Source organism: Penicillium psychrofluorescens (genome assembly GCF_964197705.1).
Source record: "Penicillium psychrofluorescens genome assembly, chromosome: 3".
NCBI classification, from domain to species: Eukaryota; Fungi; Ascomycota; class Eurotiomycetes; order Eurotiales; family Aspergillaceae; genus Penicillium; species Penicillium psychrofluorescens.
This window is the reverse complement of record NC_133441.1, coordinates 1,731,179-1,745,848: the sequence shown is the minus strand read 5'-3', so window position 1 is coordinate 1,745,848 and position 14,670 is coordinate 1,731,179. Positions and strand designations below refer to the sequence as shown.

General features: G+C 53.9%; 7 protein-coding genes across 7 annotated transcripts; 2 read left to right on the top strand and 5 right to left on the bottom strand.

The window, feature by feature from the left end:
* Positions 1-366: 366 nt before the first annotated feature.
* PFLUO_LOCUS4786 (2-mannosyltransferase 2.4.1) lies at positions 367-1,731 on the top strand (the record flags this gene model as incomplete). Its single annotated transcript, XM_073782170.1, has 4 exons — positions 367-414; positions 485-1,270; positions 1,323-1,611; positions 1,667-1,731. 4 exons carry the CDS (start codon positions 367-369, stop codon positions 1,729-1,731), a joined length of 1,188 nt encoding a protein of 395 aa, XP_073638852.1.
* A 771-nt stretch (positions 1,732-2,502) lies between these two features.
* PFLUO_LOCUS4785 (uncharacterized protein) lies at positions 2,503-3,295 on the bottom strand (the record flags this gene model as incomplete). Its single annotated transcript, XM_073782169.1, has 3 exons — positions 2,503-2,568; positions 2,636-2,736; positions 2,842-3,295. The coding sequence occupies 3 exons, from the start codon at positions 3,293-3,295 to the stop codon at positions 2,503-2,505; spliced, it is 621 nt and encodes a 206-aa protein (XP_073638851.1).
* A 313-nt stretch (positions 3,296-3,608) lies between these two features.
* On the top strand, positions 3,609-4,280 carry PFLUO_LOCUS4784 (uncharacterized protein; the record flags this gene model as incomplete). Its single annotated transcript, XM_073782168.1, has 2 exons — positions 3,609-3,611; positions 3,765-4,280. The coding sequence occupies 2 exons, from the start codon at positions 3,609-3,611 to the stop codon at positions 4,278-4,280; spliced, it is 519 nt and encodes a 172-aa protein (XP_073638850.1).
* A 1,149-nt stretch (positions 4,281-5,429) lies between these two features.
* PFLUO_LOCUS4783 (uncharacterized protein) lies at positions 5,430-6,379 on the bottom strand (the record flags this gene model as incomplete). Its single annotated transcript, XM_073782167.1, has 3 exons — positions 5,430-5,587; positions 5,638-5,721; positions 5,782-6,379. 3 exons carry the CDS (start codon positions 6,377-6,379, stop codon positions 5,430-5,432), a joined length of 840 nt encoding a protein of 279 aa, XP_073638849.1.
* Positions 6,380-7,270: 891 nt separating this feature from the next.
* Positions 7,271-8,757, bottom strand: PFLUO_LOCUS4782 (phosphomevalonate kinase; the record flags this gene model as incomplete). The annotated part of the gene is made up of 2 exons (XM_073782165.1): positions 7,271-8,375; positions 8,438-8,757. The coding sequence occupies 2 exons, from the start codon at positions 8,755-8,757 to the stop codon at positions 7,271-7,273; spliced, it is 1,425 nt and encodes a 474-aa protein (XP_073638848.1).
* An 881-nt stretch (positions 8,758-9,638) lies between these two features.
* On the bottom strand, positions 9,639-10,877 carry PFLUO_LOCUS4781 (uncharacterized protein; the record flags this gene model as incomplete). Its single annotated transcript, XM_073782164.1, has 2 exons — positions 9,639-10,430; positions 10,482-10,877. The coding sequence occupies 2 exons, from the start codon at positions 10,875-10,877 to the stop codon at positions 9,639-9,641; spliced, it is 1,188 nt and encodes a 395-aa protein (XP_073638847.1).
* A 2,516-nt stretch (positions 10,878-13,393) lies between these two features.
* Positions 13,394-13,852, bottom strand: PFLUO_LOCUS4780 (uncharacterized protein; the record flags this gene model as incomplete). The annotated part of the gene is made up of 3 exons (XM_073782163.1): positions 13,394-13,498; positions 13,558-13,673; positions 13,735-13,852. The coding sequence occupies 3 exons, from the start codon at positions 13,850-13,852 to the stop codon at positions 13,394-13,396; spliced, it is 339 nt and encodes a 112-aa protein (XP_073638846.1).
* Positions 13,853-14,670: the final 818 nt, after the last annotated feature.

The window sequence follows — 14,670 nt, the reverse complement described above, 5'->3', positions numbered from 1 at the left end:
TATCAATGGCCCGTCTGGCATGTCTCGCAAGTGAAACAGGAGACTGAAAAGCGGTCGTCGTGTGGTATTGCGCGGCCTTTGCGTGCGCCTCTGTTCCACTACATCCCACATACTCCCTCCTCTTCTTCCTTCCTCAACTATTTTGGCTCTTGTCCTCTTCCCATGTCTCGCTCCTAATAATTGCTCTCTCGACTGAACTGGCCCGAACCCCGACCCTGTCTGCCTCGTGCCAACAACGGGACTGGCTCTTTGCCACCCTTCCTCCACCGCGTGTGTGCACTGCGCGCCCGTGTCGATTGCATCATTCCATCGGAGACTCGACCTCTAGGTGTTTACTTCTTCCATCTCTCCTATCCTCCATCCATCATGTCCGGTTCCGCTCGATATGCGCGGTACCTGCTGTTCGCTGCCGTGGTAAGTGTGCCTGGGGATGGATGCCTGGTTGCGATCGACACACCGAACTAACCATGCGACACCATCTTAGGGAGTGGCCGTCTTCTTCTTGGTCTCGAGATCCTCCATCCCCATCCCCAAAACCTACGCGATTCCCAAGCTGAGCCGCCCCGCCCAACCTAACACAGCTCCGGCGCACTCGCAACAACCCGCCAAGCCGGACTACAACCCGATCAGCACTGGCTCATCGTCGGCCGCCCGCGTGAATGCGACTTTCGTGACCCTGGCGCGCAACGGCGATCTGTGGGATCTCGTCCAGTCCATTCGCTCGGTGGAAGACCGTTTCAACCGCAACTACAACTACGACTGGGTGTTCTTGAACGACGTGGACTTTGATGACGAGTTCAAGACGCTCACCACCGCGCTGGTATCCGGCAAGACCCACTATGGCAAGATCCCCAAGGAACACTGGTCGTACCCAGATTTCATCGACCAGAAGAAGGCCCAGGAGGCACGCGAGGAGATGGGCCGCAAGAAGATCATCTACGGCGACTCGGAGAGCTACCGCCACATGTGCCGCTATGAATCAGGGTTCTTCTTCCGCCACGAGTTGATGCAGCAGTATGAGTTCTACTGGCGTGTCGAGCCCAGCATCGAGCTCTTCTGTGATCTCCCCTTTGATCCCTTCCGCTTTATGAAGGAGAACGACAAGAAGTACAGCTTCGTCATCAGTCTGCAGGAGTACATAGAGACCATCCCCACCCTGTGGGATAGCGTCCGGAAGTTCATGACGGAGCACCCGGAGCACCTTGCGGAAGGGAATGCGCTGAAATTTGTGAGCGACGACGGCGGCGTCACCTTCAACAAGTGCCACTTCGTAAGTGACATTCGATATTGTGTCAATGACCGAGTTGCTGACTTTACCCCAGTGGTCCAACTTTGAAATCGGCAATTTGGAGTGGCTGCGAGGCAAGGAGTACATGGCCTTTTTCGAGTCGCTGGATCAGGACGGCGGATTTTTCTACGAGCGTTGGGGCGATGCACCCGTTCACTCCATTGCCGCCAGCCTGCTGCTCAAGAAGGAGCAAATCCACTTCTTCGACGAGATCGCCTACTTCCACGTCCCTTTCACACATTGCCCAACCACCGAGTCAATGAGACTGGATTTGAGATGCACATGTAAACCACAAGACAACTTTGACTGGAGAGGGTATTCCTGTGAGTGATATCTGTGTTGTTGGTTATCGTTGCACGCAGCTGACATGTTATATAGGCACCTCCCGCTGGTTCGAGATCAACAACATGCCGAAACCACCTGGCGCGGAAGATCAGGGTTGACTCCTTGCCGTAGGCCGTGTGGTGTTGGCCCTCCTGCTGATCGGCGCCGTTATCCTCGTCATCAGCCGCAACGCGCGAACTCGTTCGTTGCAATGGGTTCAACCCTGCATGGCCTACGCGGCTGGTCTAGTCCACCGCTTTCGCAACCGTCGGGCAACCCGCTGGACGAGAGTCAATTCCCGTTCACAACCAAAATAGAAAACAAGGGACGCAGGTCTCGGCCGTGCCGAGACCTTGATTATTGGCCCTTTCGACTCCTTTCCAGCACATTGTGCTGCACCTTTTTTTTTTCCTTTTCTACTTTGTCAGACACGCTTCTTCGATGTCTGCCATGTCTTACTATCTACATTCGCCGCGTTTTTTATGGAGTTTGATACACTTTTGTTTGTTTGGTTGCATGGGGTAACATACATCCGGAGTCGGCGGGATCTTCTAGAGTTCTATTTTCAAAAATGTTACATCTTTGGTGATGAATCCAATACATTGGCCAAGTCTCGTAAAACTTCATATGCAGAGAAGGTGTGTATAATGATACATTTGTCTACAAAAACAAGAGAATGCTCAGGCACAAAAGAAAAGAGATGGCTCGATGTAGCCATAATACATATAGCACGAGGAGGATCGTACTAATCCAAATCCTCTGCTAACCGTGCACCGTCCAAGACCATACCACCCGTCGTCGGGGCTGAGAGCCAGAATTCTAACGACCACCACCTCCACCATGCCACCCAATCAATGCGGAAAAGCAAGAATCATCTTCAACCAATCCCCTTAGTTGGTCTTGGGCTTCTTGGTCCCGTACTTTGACCGACTCGTCATCCGACTGCCAACACCACCCTAAACAAAACCAAGTTAGCTTGGACCGTATAGAACCCCTGGAAACCAAACAAAAGGATGAACATACCAGGTCCATGCCGCCGCGAACCAAAGTATACTTCACACCAGGACAATCCTGGGCTCTCCCGCCGCGGACCAGAACAACGCTGTGCTGCTGGATGTTGTGACCTTTCCGCGAAATCTCAAATTAGCCAAACCCTTCACTCATTCCTAACTGTGTTCTGGGGGAGGAGAGAGGAGAGGGCGGGAGGACGGGATGGATATGATTCATACCTTCACCAGGAATATAAGCCGTAACGACCTTCCCCGAACTCAAACGCACACGTGCCGTCTTGCGTTCCCCGGAATTGGGCTTCTTGGGCTTCGTGATACCGGTCTTCAGACACACCCCCTTCAGTTCCGGGTGGCCCTTCAGCGCGGGAGAGCAGCCCCGGCGCGCTTGCTGGCCCGTCCGGCAGCCGCGGCGCACCTGGTTGTAGGTTGCGCGGGCGATGGGGGACGAGGTAAATGTGCGGCGGGTTGAGATGATCCGGAGGAGCGAGGCTTGGGTGCGCAGCGTTGGTTGGAAGGTGAAGCGCGCTGGGATCTGGGGGGTGGTGGTTGTTGGTCGGCGAAAGGCGGAGGTGGTGGTTGTGCTGAGGGCGCGGAGGGGGGTGGGTGATGTAGTTGGTCGCTGGATCATCGTCCGCAGGGCCCGGAGGGCCAAGGGCGAGATTAATTGGGGCATTGTGGTGGTGCTGCTGCTGCTGCGACTGGGGAAAGATTCGAGATTCATTGGGCGGAATAATTGGCAATTGTGTCACGTGGGCGAGTTTCGTCTTTAGAGTGCGTGGGCCGCCGGAGAAGCTGGACGCGCTGCTCCGTCTGCCTGAGCCATCATCAGCACCAGCTACTAATTGCCGTCCTCCACCCCCCGTCACTTTCCTCCGTCGTCCTTCCATCTTCTGTAGGGCCTACACCGAGCTTCAATACCGGAACATCATCCATCGGTTCATCGAATTAAGCCCTCAGATCAACCCAGCTCCTCCCCTACCGCCATCATGGTAAGTGACCAAGCTCCAACCAACCCCGACATCAACCCAATCAACCCAGATCATCTGAATCTATACACTCCAACCAGACACTCCCATCTCCCCTGCCTCCTCGCCCACTACTCTCCCCATACCATGAACCACCAACTAACAACCCCCTCCCAGTCCCTCCTCATCGCCCCCGAACCCGCCCACCGCAACGCAACCAGCAACACGACAACCCGGCTCGCAGGTCCGGACGTCGCACCACGCCCCTCAAAGGGCGCCCCATCAGCCCCCGGCCTGCCAGACACACTACGCAACAAGATCACCCTCCCAGCAACCGAGCACGCCTCCTCGACCTCGTCAGCCTACACCACCGCCTCCTCGACGCACCCGCTCGAAGCCCGCCTGCTCGCCTGGCGCGCCACGCAGGACGCCCTGAAGATGGAGGGTCTGCGACGGGCGTACGGCATTGCCGAGCCTGTGCGCCGCGGCATGGAGCTGAAGATCGTGCGGGATAGCACGTTCCGCCCTGCTGTGCTGGGCGGGTGTCGGGGTGGTAATGTCCACGAGGATATTCTGGTTCTGGGCGGAAGAGATGCGGATGTTGCCTGGGAGGATGTCTTTCCTGGTGATGAGATGCGTGAGCCGCCTGCTTTCCATGATGAGATGGAGAAGCGGTTGAGGATGGATCATTGATTGTGGTGGAGATGTGTTTCTTAGACCATGACCCTGTCCTTGGGTTTGATCAGTTGAATGTGTTCAATTAGTTTCCTTCCTTCCTTATTCTTCTTCCGTCTTTCTTCTATTCAATTCGTAAGAAAGGTAGACGGTGTGGATGAGAGGGACATCTCTCTGGCGACTTGACTTTGGTGTTGTAATTCCTATCGGGGTCATGATCAATTCTAGAACCCTCGAATTGTGGGGTTACAGAAGGCATGGCCGAAGGCTTGTCTCAATTGAACATTAAGTAGTACGATCTTTCCGACCAAGTATCACTCGCCAGCTCCAATATCAGAAGCAGCAGAGACCACAGCCTACCACACCACCGAAGGGAGATGTTATACATCCCGAACAATGAACGGTGTCTTTCCACTCCTCGTATAAATCGCAGGGTTCTCTTCCGTTTCACCGGTAAGATCAAATCCCATACGTAGTCCAGGGAACACTTATCTACAAAAAATATCTACCCCAAGAGCAACTGAAAAGAACACTGTCAAAGGAGGGCAAGGTTTTTAGATACACTGATTCAACACAGGCCATACAATTGATAAGGAGAATGATGCTGGAAAGGATTGGATGGGCGGCGGGGGGGTATATAATATAGAAGGGATGGATGGATGGGAGAAGAAAAGCGGGAAAGGCAAAAAAAAGGAAGGTCGGGGAGACAGTAAGAATGACGGGAGGGAGGGGATGCAACCCAAAAAAGGTAAGAAGATAAGACAACAGGTTGAAGGCATTCGGGGGGAGTAGCAGTGATGATGATCGTGTCTCATGTATAGACAAGTGTGGATGGAAGGTGATGTGCGCAGACGAGACAAGGGTAAAACCGAACAGACAAGAGACAAGACAGTCATCATATCAATAGATGCAGGATGAGGCCAAAGAAAGGACAATAACAAGGAAAGACAGACAGACAGGCAAAAATAATACAAACGCCGCTTCCGGAGCGCTCATGCTCAGCCGTAGCTAAGCTCGACTAATTTGATATCGGATCCTGCGGCCGGGCAGGATGGGATAGTAGCCGCAAAGCCATAAAAAGGATAATCGGAGGACAAGGTGACAAAGTTGAAAGAAGATGGAGGAGCCAAGGTGTTGAGGTTCTGGAGGCGAGTCCGCGGAAATTGCTCATAGAATGACACAGCGGCATCCCGGGCTGCGTTCGTTGGCATCGCGCTCCCGGCTGTACTGTGCCTTGGCTCCTTTGGCGTCCTCTTCTTCGACCATCTCCTGCGGTTTCACAGTCATATGGACGACATTGGGAGCATCCCGGCTAAACTTCAAGTCTGCGCGATTTGTTAGCCCAACCCCATTGCTTAAACCAAAACGGACATACCGGCCAAAGGTGACTTGTCATCCAGCAGCTTTCCAAACGAGATCAATCGAATGAAACTCGGTGACGAGGGTCGGGTTTCCCAATCTAATAGCAGTCGTCAGCATACCCTTTATTATCCGCAACCTGCTAGATGTTCGATCTTACCAGATCGCCACTCCCGCCAGATCAATTCCTTCAATGTGTAGACGCTCATAGTGAACGGATCGTTGTTCTCGACATTGACCGAGCGCTTCCGCAAATACTTCCCATCGATTGTGAACGGGTGGCGCGAGCCCGTGGTCAACAGCAGGGTTATCACCAGCGACGGGCCGGCATCCTCCTCGGCCTCCTTCGGTTCCTCGACGTCATCCGAGGGGTCGGACGACAGGTCTACAACAGGCTTGGGTTCTTGAACATCCATTGAGGGTGCATCGGAGGGTTGGGGAGCGTCAGCGTTGACGGGGGGAGCCGAGGTGGTCTGGGTTGTGGTCGTTGCTGTCACGGGGGCGACTCTTTCGCCACCGATGGTTGCGGGGTGTTGGTTCGCGGTGGCCGCGTCGCCTAGCTGGGCATTGTCGTCGGCCTGGACGGTCGAGGCGGGAGTATCAGCGACAGGGTCCGATGCGGCCGGGTCAGATGCAGATGTGCCTTGCGTCGGTGGAGCTTGCGGCTGCAATGCCTGCGGAGAAGTGGTCGGCCCCAGCTCATGTTCGTCGCTGGGTTTGGCGGACACCCCGGGCTCTGGGTGGTCGCTAGAAGACATGGCGGAATGCCACTGGATCACTAGTTGACAATTTTCCCGGAGGAGGAAAATTGGAATGGAGAAATGTCAACGGGGGATGTGTGGTAGGGGGTGAGTGAGCGAATAATGAGTGGTGTGGAGAGGAAGATGTGGTCGGTCGGTCGGTCGGTCGGATCCAGACTGTGAACAGCGGGAAGAATGAATGGGTGGACAGACTTGGGCCCGGTGGAGCACACGGTGGAGGATCTGTACAGAAATAGAAGTGTGATGATGGAGGCCAAGAACAATCACCAAACGAAGGACTTGGAGAGGGAAAAAAGAAGAGGAAGAGGAAGAGGGAGGGAGGGAGAGGGAAAGTCGTCCGGGGAGGAGACACGGGCGGCAGACAAAGCCAGGTGAACCACATCAACAGAAGTAATAGTGAACTACCTGGGACGAACTAATAAGTACTAAGGAAGGCTAGGGAGTCTCAAACATTATTATTATTTACCTCATACTACCTCTTTTGCGCCCTTCTTAAATCTGGGGAAACACTAGTTGAGGGGGCCAAGACACCGGCCGCATATACCAAGCCTACTGCATAAGTACTGACATTCGTTTCAATGCTGCTCGCTCACGCTAATCTCATTCGTCCCGAAGTCCTCCAGACACAACGGCCTGTGCCCCGGCGCTTCGAGTCCCACTGCTCCGGCCCAGTCCGGCATGCGCGACAAACAATCACCGTCGCACTTGGAGTCTGGGGGAGGGCTTGGATGCAGGGGGCCATGGGAAAACAAGAAAAAGATATGTAGGCAATGGGGTATTGTAAAGGGATAGAGAGAAATCCACACGCTCACACCCGAGACACGGCGTTTGCTCGCAGGTTGCCTGCTGCGGGTTGCCAGACGAAACACGTTGGCGGCGTTGGAGGGTTTAGAGCCAGCCGGCGTATTGATCCAGTATTTCGTTCTTCACCCCTTCAGACCCATGCCGCACGCCCAGCAGGCGCACATGGCCTATCTTCCCACCAAAATCATCTTCCACCGAGCTCTTCCAGTTCGTCAAGCTCTCATTGAGCCGGGAGATCACCGCGGGATCATCACGGATCAGCAGCGCAATGGCATCGTAGCCCCCAGCACCGGGTACCACGCCGCCGACAACACCGTCAATCTCCGAGATGGCGTCAAGTAGTTCCGTCTGCACACGCGGCTCGATGGGGACGCCCGTCAGGCGAGTCATCGTGCGGATGTGGTGTCGCGTGCGGTGGACGTAGGAACGGACCTCGGAGAAATCGCCATCGGGATTGGCGTCGGGATGCTGGGCCAGATGCTTCAGTTCCTGCCGCAGACATTCGTTGTTCTTCTGGAGGCTGGCCCAAAGCACGTCGGCTTCGCTGCGATTGTTCTTCCGCCACTCCAGGACCTTCTTAACCATCGTGGGTGTTTGCGAGCCACATTCAACGTCGCATAGAACCATCTGCAGCCCGCGCGGGAGCTGCATGCCAAAATCCACGCACTCGGTGTCCCAGGGATGTTGTGGGTCGGCATCCTCGACTACTGCAAAGAGCCGCTCTTCGAACCCTGCCGAGCCCACATCGCCAACCGCCTCCAGAATCGCGGGCGAAAACCGTCGGTAGAGACACGACCCGTACACGGCAGCGGCCACATCGAATCCCGATCCCACCTTGCCCTGGGCCGCGCAGTGTGCCGCCTGTGCCAGGTTATGGATCTTGTCGCGACCCGCGCCGAGATCGTCTGCGTGCATTGTGCGATGGATGACCAGGGCCGAGACGAACGCAGTCACCAGCGCAGCCGACGATCCCAGCCCAGTCTTATGAGCATCTTGTAGAGGAACGCCGAAGTTGGCAAATCGTCCCCTGCGCGCGGATGCGGGGCCCTTGGAAGCAGCCGTCTCGGAGTAGTAGTCGTTGTCGGCGATGATGGTGATTACGAGCGATCCAAAGTCCTTGGAGTTGGCGACGTAGCTGATGTAGGTTAACGCGTAACTTAACGAGGTCTCGACGAAGGGATTCCGGGGTCTGCAATGCCATCTCCGATTAGTCCATGCACACAAAAACAAAAATCTCCCGAGGTCGCATACCCGTCGCCTTTCTGGACCGCCTTAACTCCCCCACCATTCTCACAGCGCCGTATACTATATTCCCACACTGCGTCCACGAATTGTGGAGAGCGCACAATGACAGTGTCCTCGGCCTCCTGAGTCCCGGCCTCTGGTCGGGTGTCACTTGGCGAGGCGGGGTCTCGGCGGTGACCTTTGCTCAACTGCTGGACGATGACATGGATGCGTGCGTCAAGTGCAAAAACGGTGCCGGTGTAGCTGCGATCGAGGACGAGGTAGCCACCGGTGAGAAGGACCTTCCCAGGGGCGGACAATGCCGTCACCGATCGAAAGGGGGTCATTGAAATTGGGAGAGCCGAGCTGATGCCCCGCACTCACTCACGATAGGCAGCGGGGGATGCGGGAGTTGGGTCACTTGCGCTTTTTAAGAGTTCAAGTCACTTTGAATGGACAATTTACCCCCTCCTAAAGGAACAGGAGTTGGAGGAGGAAAGGGAAGAACGTGAGGGTGGTGGGGTGGGTGTGGAGTGCACGTTGGTTGATGTACACAAACGACAAAATATATCGCTAGCCAGCCAGAGACCGACTTACCTTGTCATAACCCTACCTAAGATTTTCTAGAGATGAAATTGAATAAATCGAATAAATTAATTTAGAAGGTATTTACTTAACCTAAATGTGATCTTTGGCTGTCCGATCAATCAGTAGTGTCTGGCAGTCGTAGTGGCTTTTTCGCTCTTGCAGACAAAACCATAGCCGCCGCCCGATCCAACGGCGGCGGCAGGTTGTCCAACCCCGACAGAACAAAAAGTGGAAGGAATTGAAAAAGTAAAAATCAAATGGTATGCTGCATTGATTGGTATTGACAATGAAAACGCCATGAGAAAGCACAAGGAAACAACCTCAAAACATCTGAAACTGTCCAAGAAAAGAAAAAGAAAAAAAACCAAGGCAAAGAAAAAGCAGCCTTGAACTCCCAAACCCGTCTAATGCGTGATTACTGTACAGGGTATTTGGATTGATCGGTCGACAGGTCCTGCGAGACGAAGACGGAAAGCGGCGGCAAAGTTCGGTCCAGCTGATGCTCAGCTTAATCCGGGGAATGGCCAGAACAACTCTATGATTCAGTCATCGGAGTTAATCTGCCACTCATCGCCGGATCGATCGATCGCGCAACCACGTCTTTCGAGCGGGACCTGTCAGGAAAAATAATACTCCGGTTCTATACTTGCCGGGGCTTTTGCGCAATGATGCTGTAGCTGGTGGTAGCCAGACGCATGTTATCCATCTTGACGAACGCCTGTCCGTCCAGACAGAGCCGGTTGATCAGCGTCTTGAAGTGGCGGGGCAGGACGTGGAGTTTGACGAGACCGAGGATGACCTGGCGCAGGGTGCGGAAGTAGAGATCGACGGTGTCAATCAGCGGGGCCTGCAGGCCGTCGATGCTGGCGTTTTCCGAACGCACGATCTCAAATCCAGAGTCGGTGAGCGCCTTCTCCAGGCTTTCTTGGGTGGGGGTGCCGACGGCGCCGATCAGAGGCTTGACGCGGCGCATGAGCTCGGCGTGTTCTGGGTTTTCTGGCTCGTAGGCCGGCAGGCTGATCCAGTCGAGCAGAGAGATGCGTGCGCCGGGCTTGACTACCCGGAAGACCTCGCCGAAGAGTGCGGGAATGTCCTTGCATAGACTGAGGGCTTGGATCTGGTAGAAGGCATCGAAGCTCTCGTCGGCAAAGGGCAGCGGCAGACTGTTGAAATCCTGGGTGATAAAATTGTTCTGCAGGCCGCGCTCTTCGTTAAAGGTCTTGGCCTGGGCGACTTGGTTGGGGTCGATGTTGAGGCCGGTGACATGAGCTCCGGTACACTGCGCCATGTGGGCGGCCACCCGGCCACGACCACAGCCCAGATCGAGCACCTTATCTCCGGCGGTTAAGGCGACGTCATGCGCAATTGATCGCTCGTACAGAATCTGGTTCTCCAGAACGTTGGCTTTGCGGCTCATCCATGGCGGGATGTACTATACCAGATTAGTGGAACTCGTTTAAAGATTTGGTACCGATTCGCTCACCATTTTCTCAACATCACCCAGCGCACAGAGGTGATTCAACACCCCATAGTAAGATTTCAGACAGTCTCCCACACGTTTTTGGTAGTCAGAGCCCAGCTGCTCCTGCATCTGCTGCTCATTGGACCAGTCGAGATTGTAGATGACGTATGATGCCATGAAGTCATCTACTTCCTTGGGCGTCAGGTTGGCCAGGTAGCGGAATGACGTCCAGAAAGACTTCCACCGCTTCGGCGACGCGGACTTGTCGAGGACCTTTGCGTGCTTTCCCAGAGCGAAGCCGGTCACCATCAGCTTGTGCTTCTCTTGCGCGATCTCGTCCAACGAGCTATCGCTCTCGGAGCCACGCTCGCTCCGCCCAGGATGGCGCGGTGTCTCCAGCAGCGTTTGCGACACCATGATGAAGCTTTATACAGGATATACCGTATATTTATGGTCAAACAAAAAGAAGAATGTTTGTATGTATGGAGGGGCAGGAGCGTTGTAAGAGGAAAATGTCGGTGTACTTTATTTGGCTCGAGCTCACTCAAGCTAGTTACAGACCGGGGCCGGAGCCATTTATAAGCAATAGCGAATATCTCCGCGACTCAAGCCAAAAAAAAAAAAATCCATTCGCCAAGACCATGTAGCCGTGAGTGTGGATTGTCACCAGACTTGGAAGCTTGTTCCCGTCCCGGATGGCCCGGCAGTGGCTCACGCCCGAACCAAGCATTAACCTTCCGAGATAGTAACATAATTTCTAATCAGCAGTCATATTTGCCTCCTTCGGTTTCTTCAAATTGCCGTTACACTCCGCGTGAAATTGGGCCTTTGGGTGGTTTAATAATGAAGGTATGTACTGACAACCAGGCACGGATGACGCGGGACTGGCCCCGTAAGGAAATGAGTATCGTCATGGGTACGACGATCTAGACCCACAAGGAGCACGTTCGTCGACGATGAATACTCCGTTTAGTATCCATACTCCTCCAACGGTGTCAATCGGACATCATCGCACATGCGTGCTAAGTATAAAAGGCGCCCGCGGGCCCTTGCGACGGCGGCTAGCACTTGGTAGGATTCCTATTAGTTCTCGCGCGCTCCCCGCGCTGCAACATGGTATGCAGAGACTTTCCAGGCCGTTTTTGCCTTGTTTGACCTGTTCCATGTGGGTTCTGCAGATTAATCCATCGTTGGCCACTCAGAACGGGTGTGGTGGCCATACGACATAGGAAGATCAACCACATGGCACACAGAGCCGGGGCCCTACTTTTGCCATTCTCTACACTTTTTTACAACGGCAAAAAAAAAGAAAAAAAATTTTTTTTTTTCCCAAGTGGGCCAAGGGTCGGATTTGGATCGAACTGTCATATCTATCTAGGTGAAGGATTGATCGAATAGCAATAAGACGGGAAAGACCCATTAAATGAGACCCACAACTTGATCGCCAAGTTCCGGGCTGCGAGACCCGGACCCCTGACCACTGTTCCGTATTTCCGTTAGATTTGATACTCGTTAGGGCAAATCGGGCCCGGCGGATCACGTGGCGAGATCCCAATCGGGCAAGATGCCCCATTTGCGACACTTTGCCATTCCTGCGGTGTGTACTAACCAGTGAAAAGGGACGAGAGGAAAAGATTATGTACAGGGTCCATGGCATTGCTTCTTTCCTGTCCGGAGAACAGCCGGAGGCGGACGCTGTACAACCCCACTAATGCAGCCCTTCTGTGGCATTAGATCCTCTGTGTACAGTTCCACGGAACGAGACTCACGCCTAGTACAGGGGCGCTTTCCCTTTTCTTTAGTAGTGAGACAAACCCTGGCTTGACGCTATGTACTATGGACCCTCATGCTGTAAGCCACAGCTTGGCATGCGGTGGAGTTAACCCATACTATTGTACCGATTTACATACACTACTCTTATCGTTTTTGCTCTACAAATCGACCCTGTTTGAACCAGAAATCAAGTCCAGCATTATTCTATGTGTTCAAGAGAGTACTGTATGGTAGTGGTGAGTACAGCGACTAATCAGTGGGTCAGATCGCCAACGCGAGATATGGATTGTCGGCGATGATGAAATAACGCGGGATGTCCTCCCTCCCCGCTCAGGCATCGCGCAACCAGGTGCTAGACCGCATGTTCTGGGTGACTCATAGCAGCCCCTCTTGACGTGAGGCCTTTTTGCGGAGGGCAATTATTAATGTCATTCCCATCTAGTATCAGCCTTGCAGATCAAATCCGGCGCCGGAACGGGGCCGGAAGTCGTTTCTGCTTTTAGTCAGGGAAGTACACAGTATTAGGCCAAATCCAGGCACCCGGTGGGAGGTATATGTATGTAAAATCGGCGGCATGCCCGACGCTGGATCGTTCGCGTGACCGTGGGCACCGACCGGGCTGCAATAGGTACCACTGTGTTGGGCTTTTGCAAGGATGGAAATCTCGCGCTGGGGGGTGCCAGGTCTCGGATGAGCCAAGGACAGGGGACTGGCTTCCTTTCGACATGGGGGAGGGGTAGTAGATCAGGTACTATTCACGGTCGAGCCAGTTACTATTTAGTTGGGTCAGCTGGACGAATGAGATGGATACCATCGGGATGCCCTGTCCCCGTGGTCAGCGCACAGGTCCAGATCGGCTCCCAAGCGACGTGGATTTGATCGACGATGAACCCTATCGTCGGTGTGATGTCCGAGAAAGGATTCAGGTTTGACGTCAGGCTGCTCGGCAGGGTCTAGGGGATCCAAGGAAGAATAGCCAGAGTCGCTGTCGGTTACCATTACCGTCTCTGTCAAGAAAAAGGATGGTATTGATTTGAGGGATATTCTACTTCCATAAAATGTGGAAGCAACTATACTGGACACCAAAGTCAAAAAAAAATACAACTATCTAATTATCCAATTTCGTTATACTCGCCGCCCCTCGACAAAACTAACCAGAATCACATCTCGTCCAACTCGGGCTCTTTCTCCATCTCTGCCGCATCTTTTCCGCGCTTCACACGCCGCGCGGCAGGCGACTGCGCCTGTCCCTGCATCGCCTGAGTCTAATTATGCATACTTGTCAGCATCACGTCTACTAGTACAACATGACAGGAAACCCCACCGAAGCTTCATGCACAGCCGCCTCCTTACTTCCCTTCACATTCGTCTTGGGGCCCTGGAGATCGGGCTTCAAGGGCGACGATTCAAAATCATCGGGGAAAGAGGCGTGGACAAAGTCTGGAGCCGAAGAGCTCGATCAGTCACACTTGGCGACGAATACCTAGATTTGGCATCTCACCTTCATCTGCACCCGAAGTAGGCGTATGCTGAATTTTGTCAGCGTAGCTTGCGCGAGCGAGCTTGGTGATATGCAGCCCTGAGGGCTTGATAGTTTGTCTGATCACTGCAGAGTACATGGCAGGGTGTTCAGATATGCTTGCCTTGCATCTTTGAGGTCGTTGGATTGATTGCTTTTACGTGTAAGATGCGGAAAGTCATCATGATGTCAGTCAAATGACTTCTTGGATTGTATAGTTTCTCGAATTTGGCCTCCAATCAAGTCTGCTGGGTATAGACGGAGAGTCCCAATAGGGCAGACCCAGCCATGGACGGCGCGATATCAGCACTTTGCTATTGTCGCGGTGGCAAGAGAATGGAGTCTATGACAACCGATACCTTGTCGCAGATGGCTAGACGCGGTCTCCAGGCTTGAGCCCGGTGTACATACGGTTCGAAGCCTACCCCAGCTTGAACCGATCCATCACCATTGGATGAGTCGAATTACCTCATGATGCCGCCGTGGATGGAGAACAACACGTGACCCTCCATCAGTCGTGGGCAAATGACTTGACCATCACGAAAACCATTATCATGAAGATTGTTGCTGCTGAGGATGACAGCGTGTTCACAATGGTTGTCTGACATCATGAGGCTGCTTAGTGCTGACTGGAGCTTCGTCCGTAACGCTCCGTGGGCTGTAAATAGCGCAGTCACTCTCGGACTGTCCACGGATGAAGCAAAACACCGTTAACCCCGACCAGTACTTCGGGCAGTCGGGCTCCCGAGCGACCGCCGGGGAAGGGGCGACGCAGCTCCGAAGAAAATGAACCGGAGCCAGCGTGACTCACTCAGGCATTAGGCCCCGGTGATTGGCGGGTGCTTCCCGGGTTGCGGGTAAGCCACCTGACCTGCGGATGGAATGCCTGTAGGTACTGAGTACCTGCGTGGAAGGTGT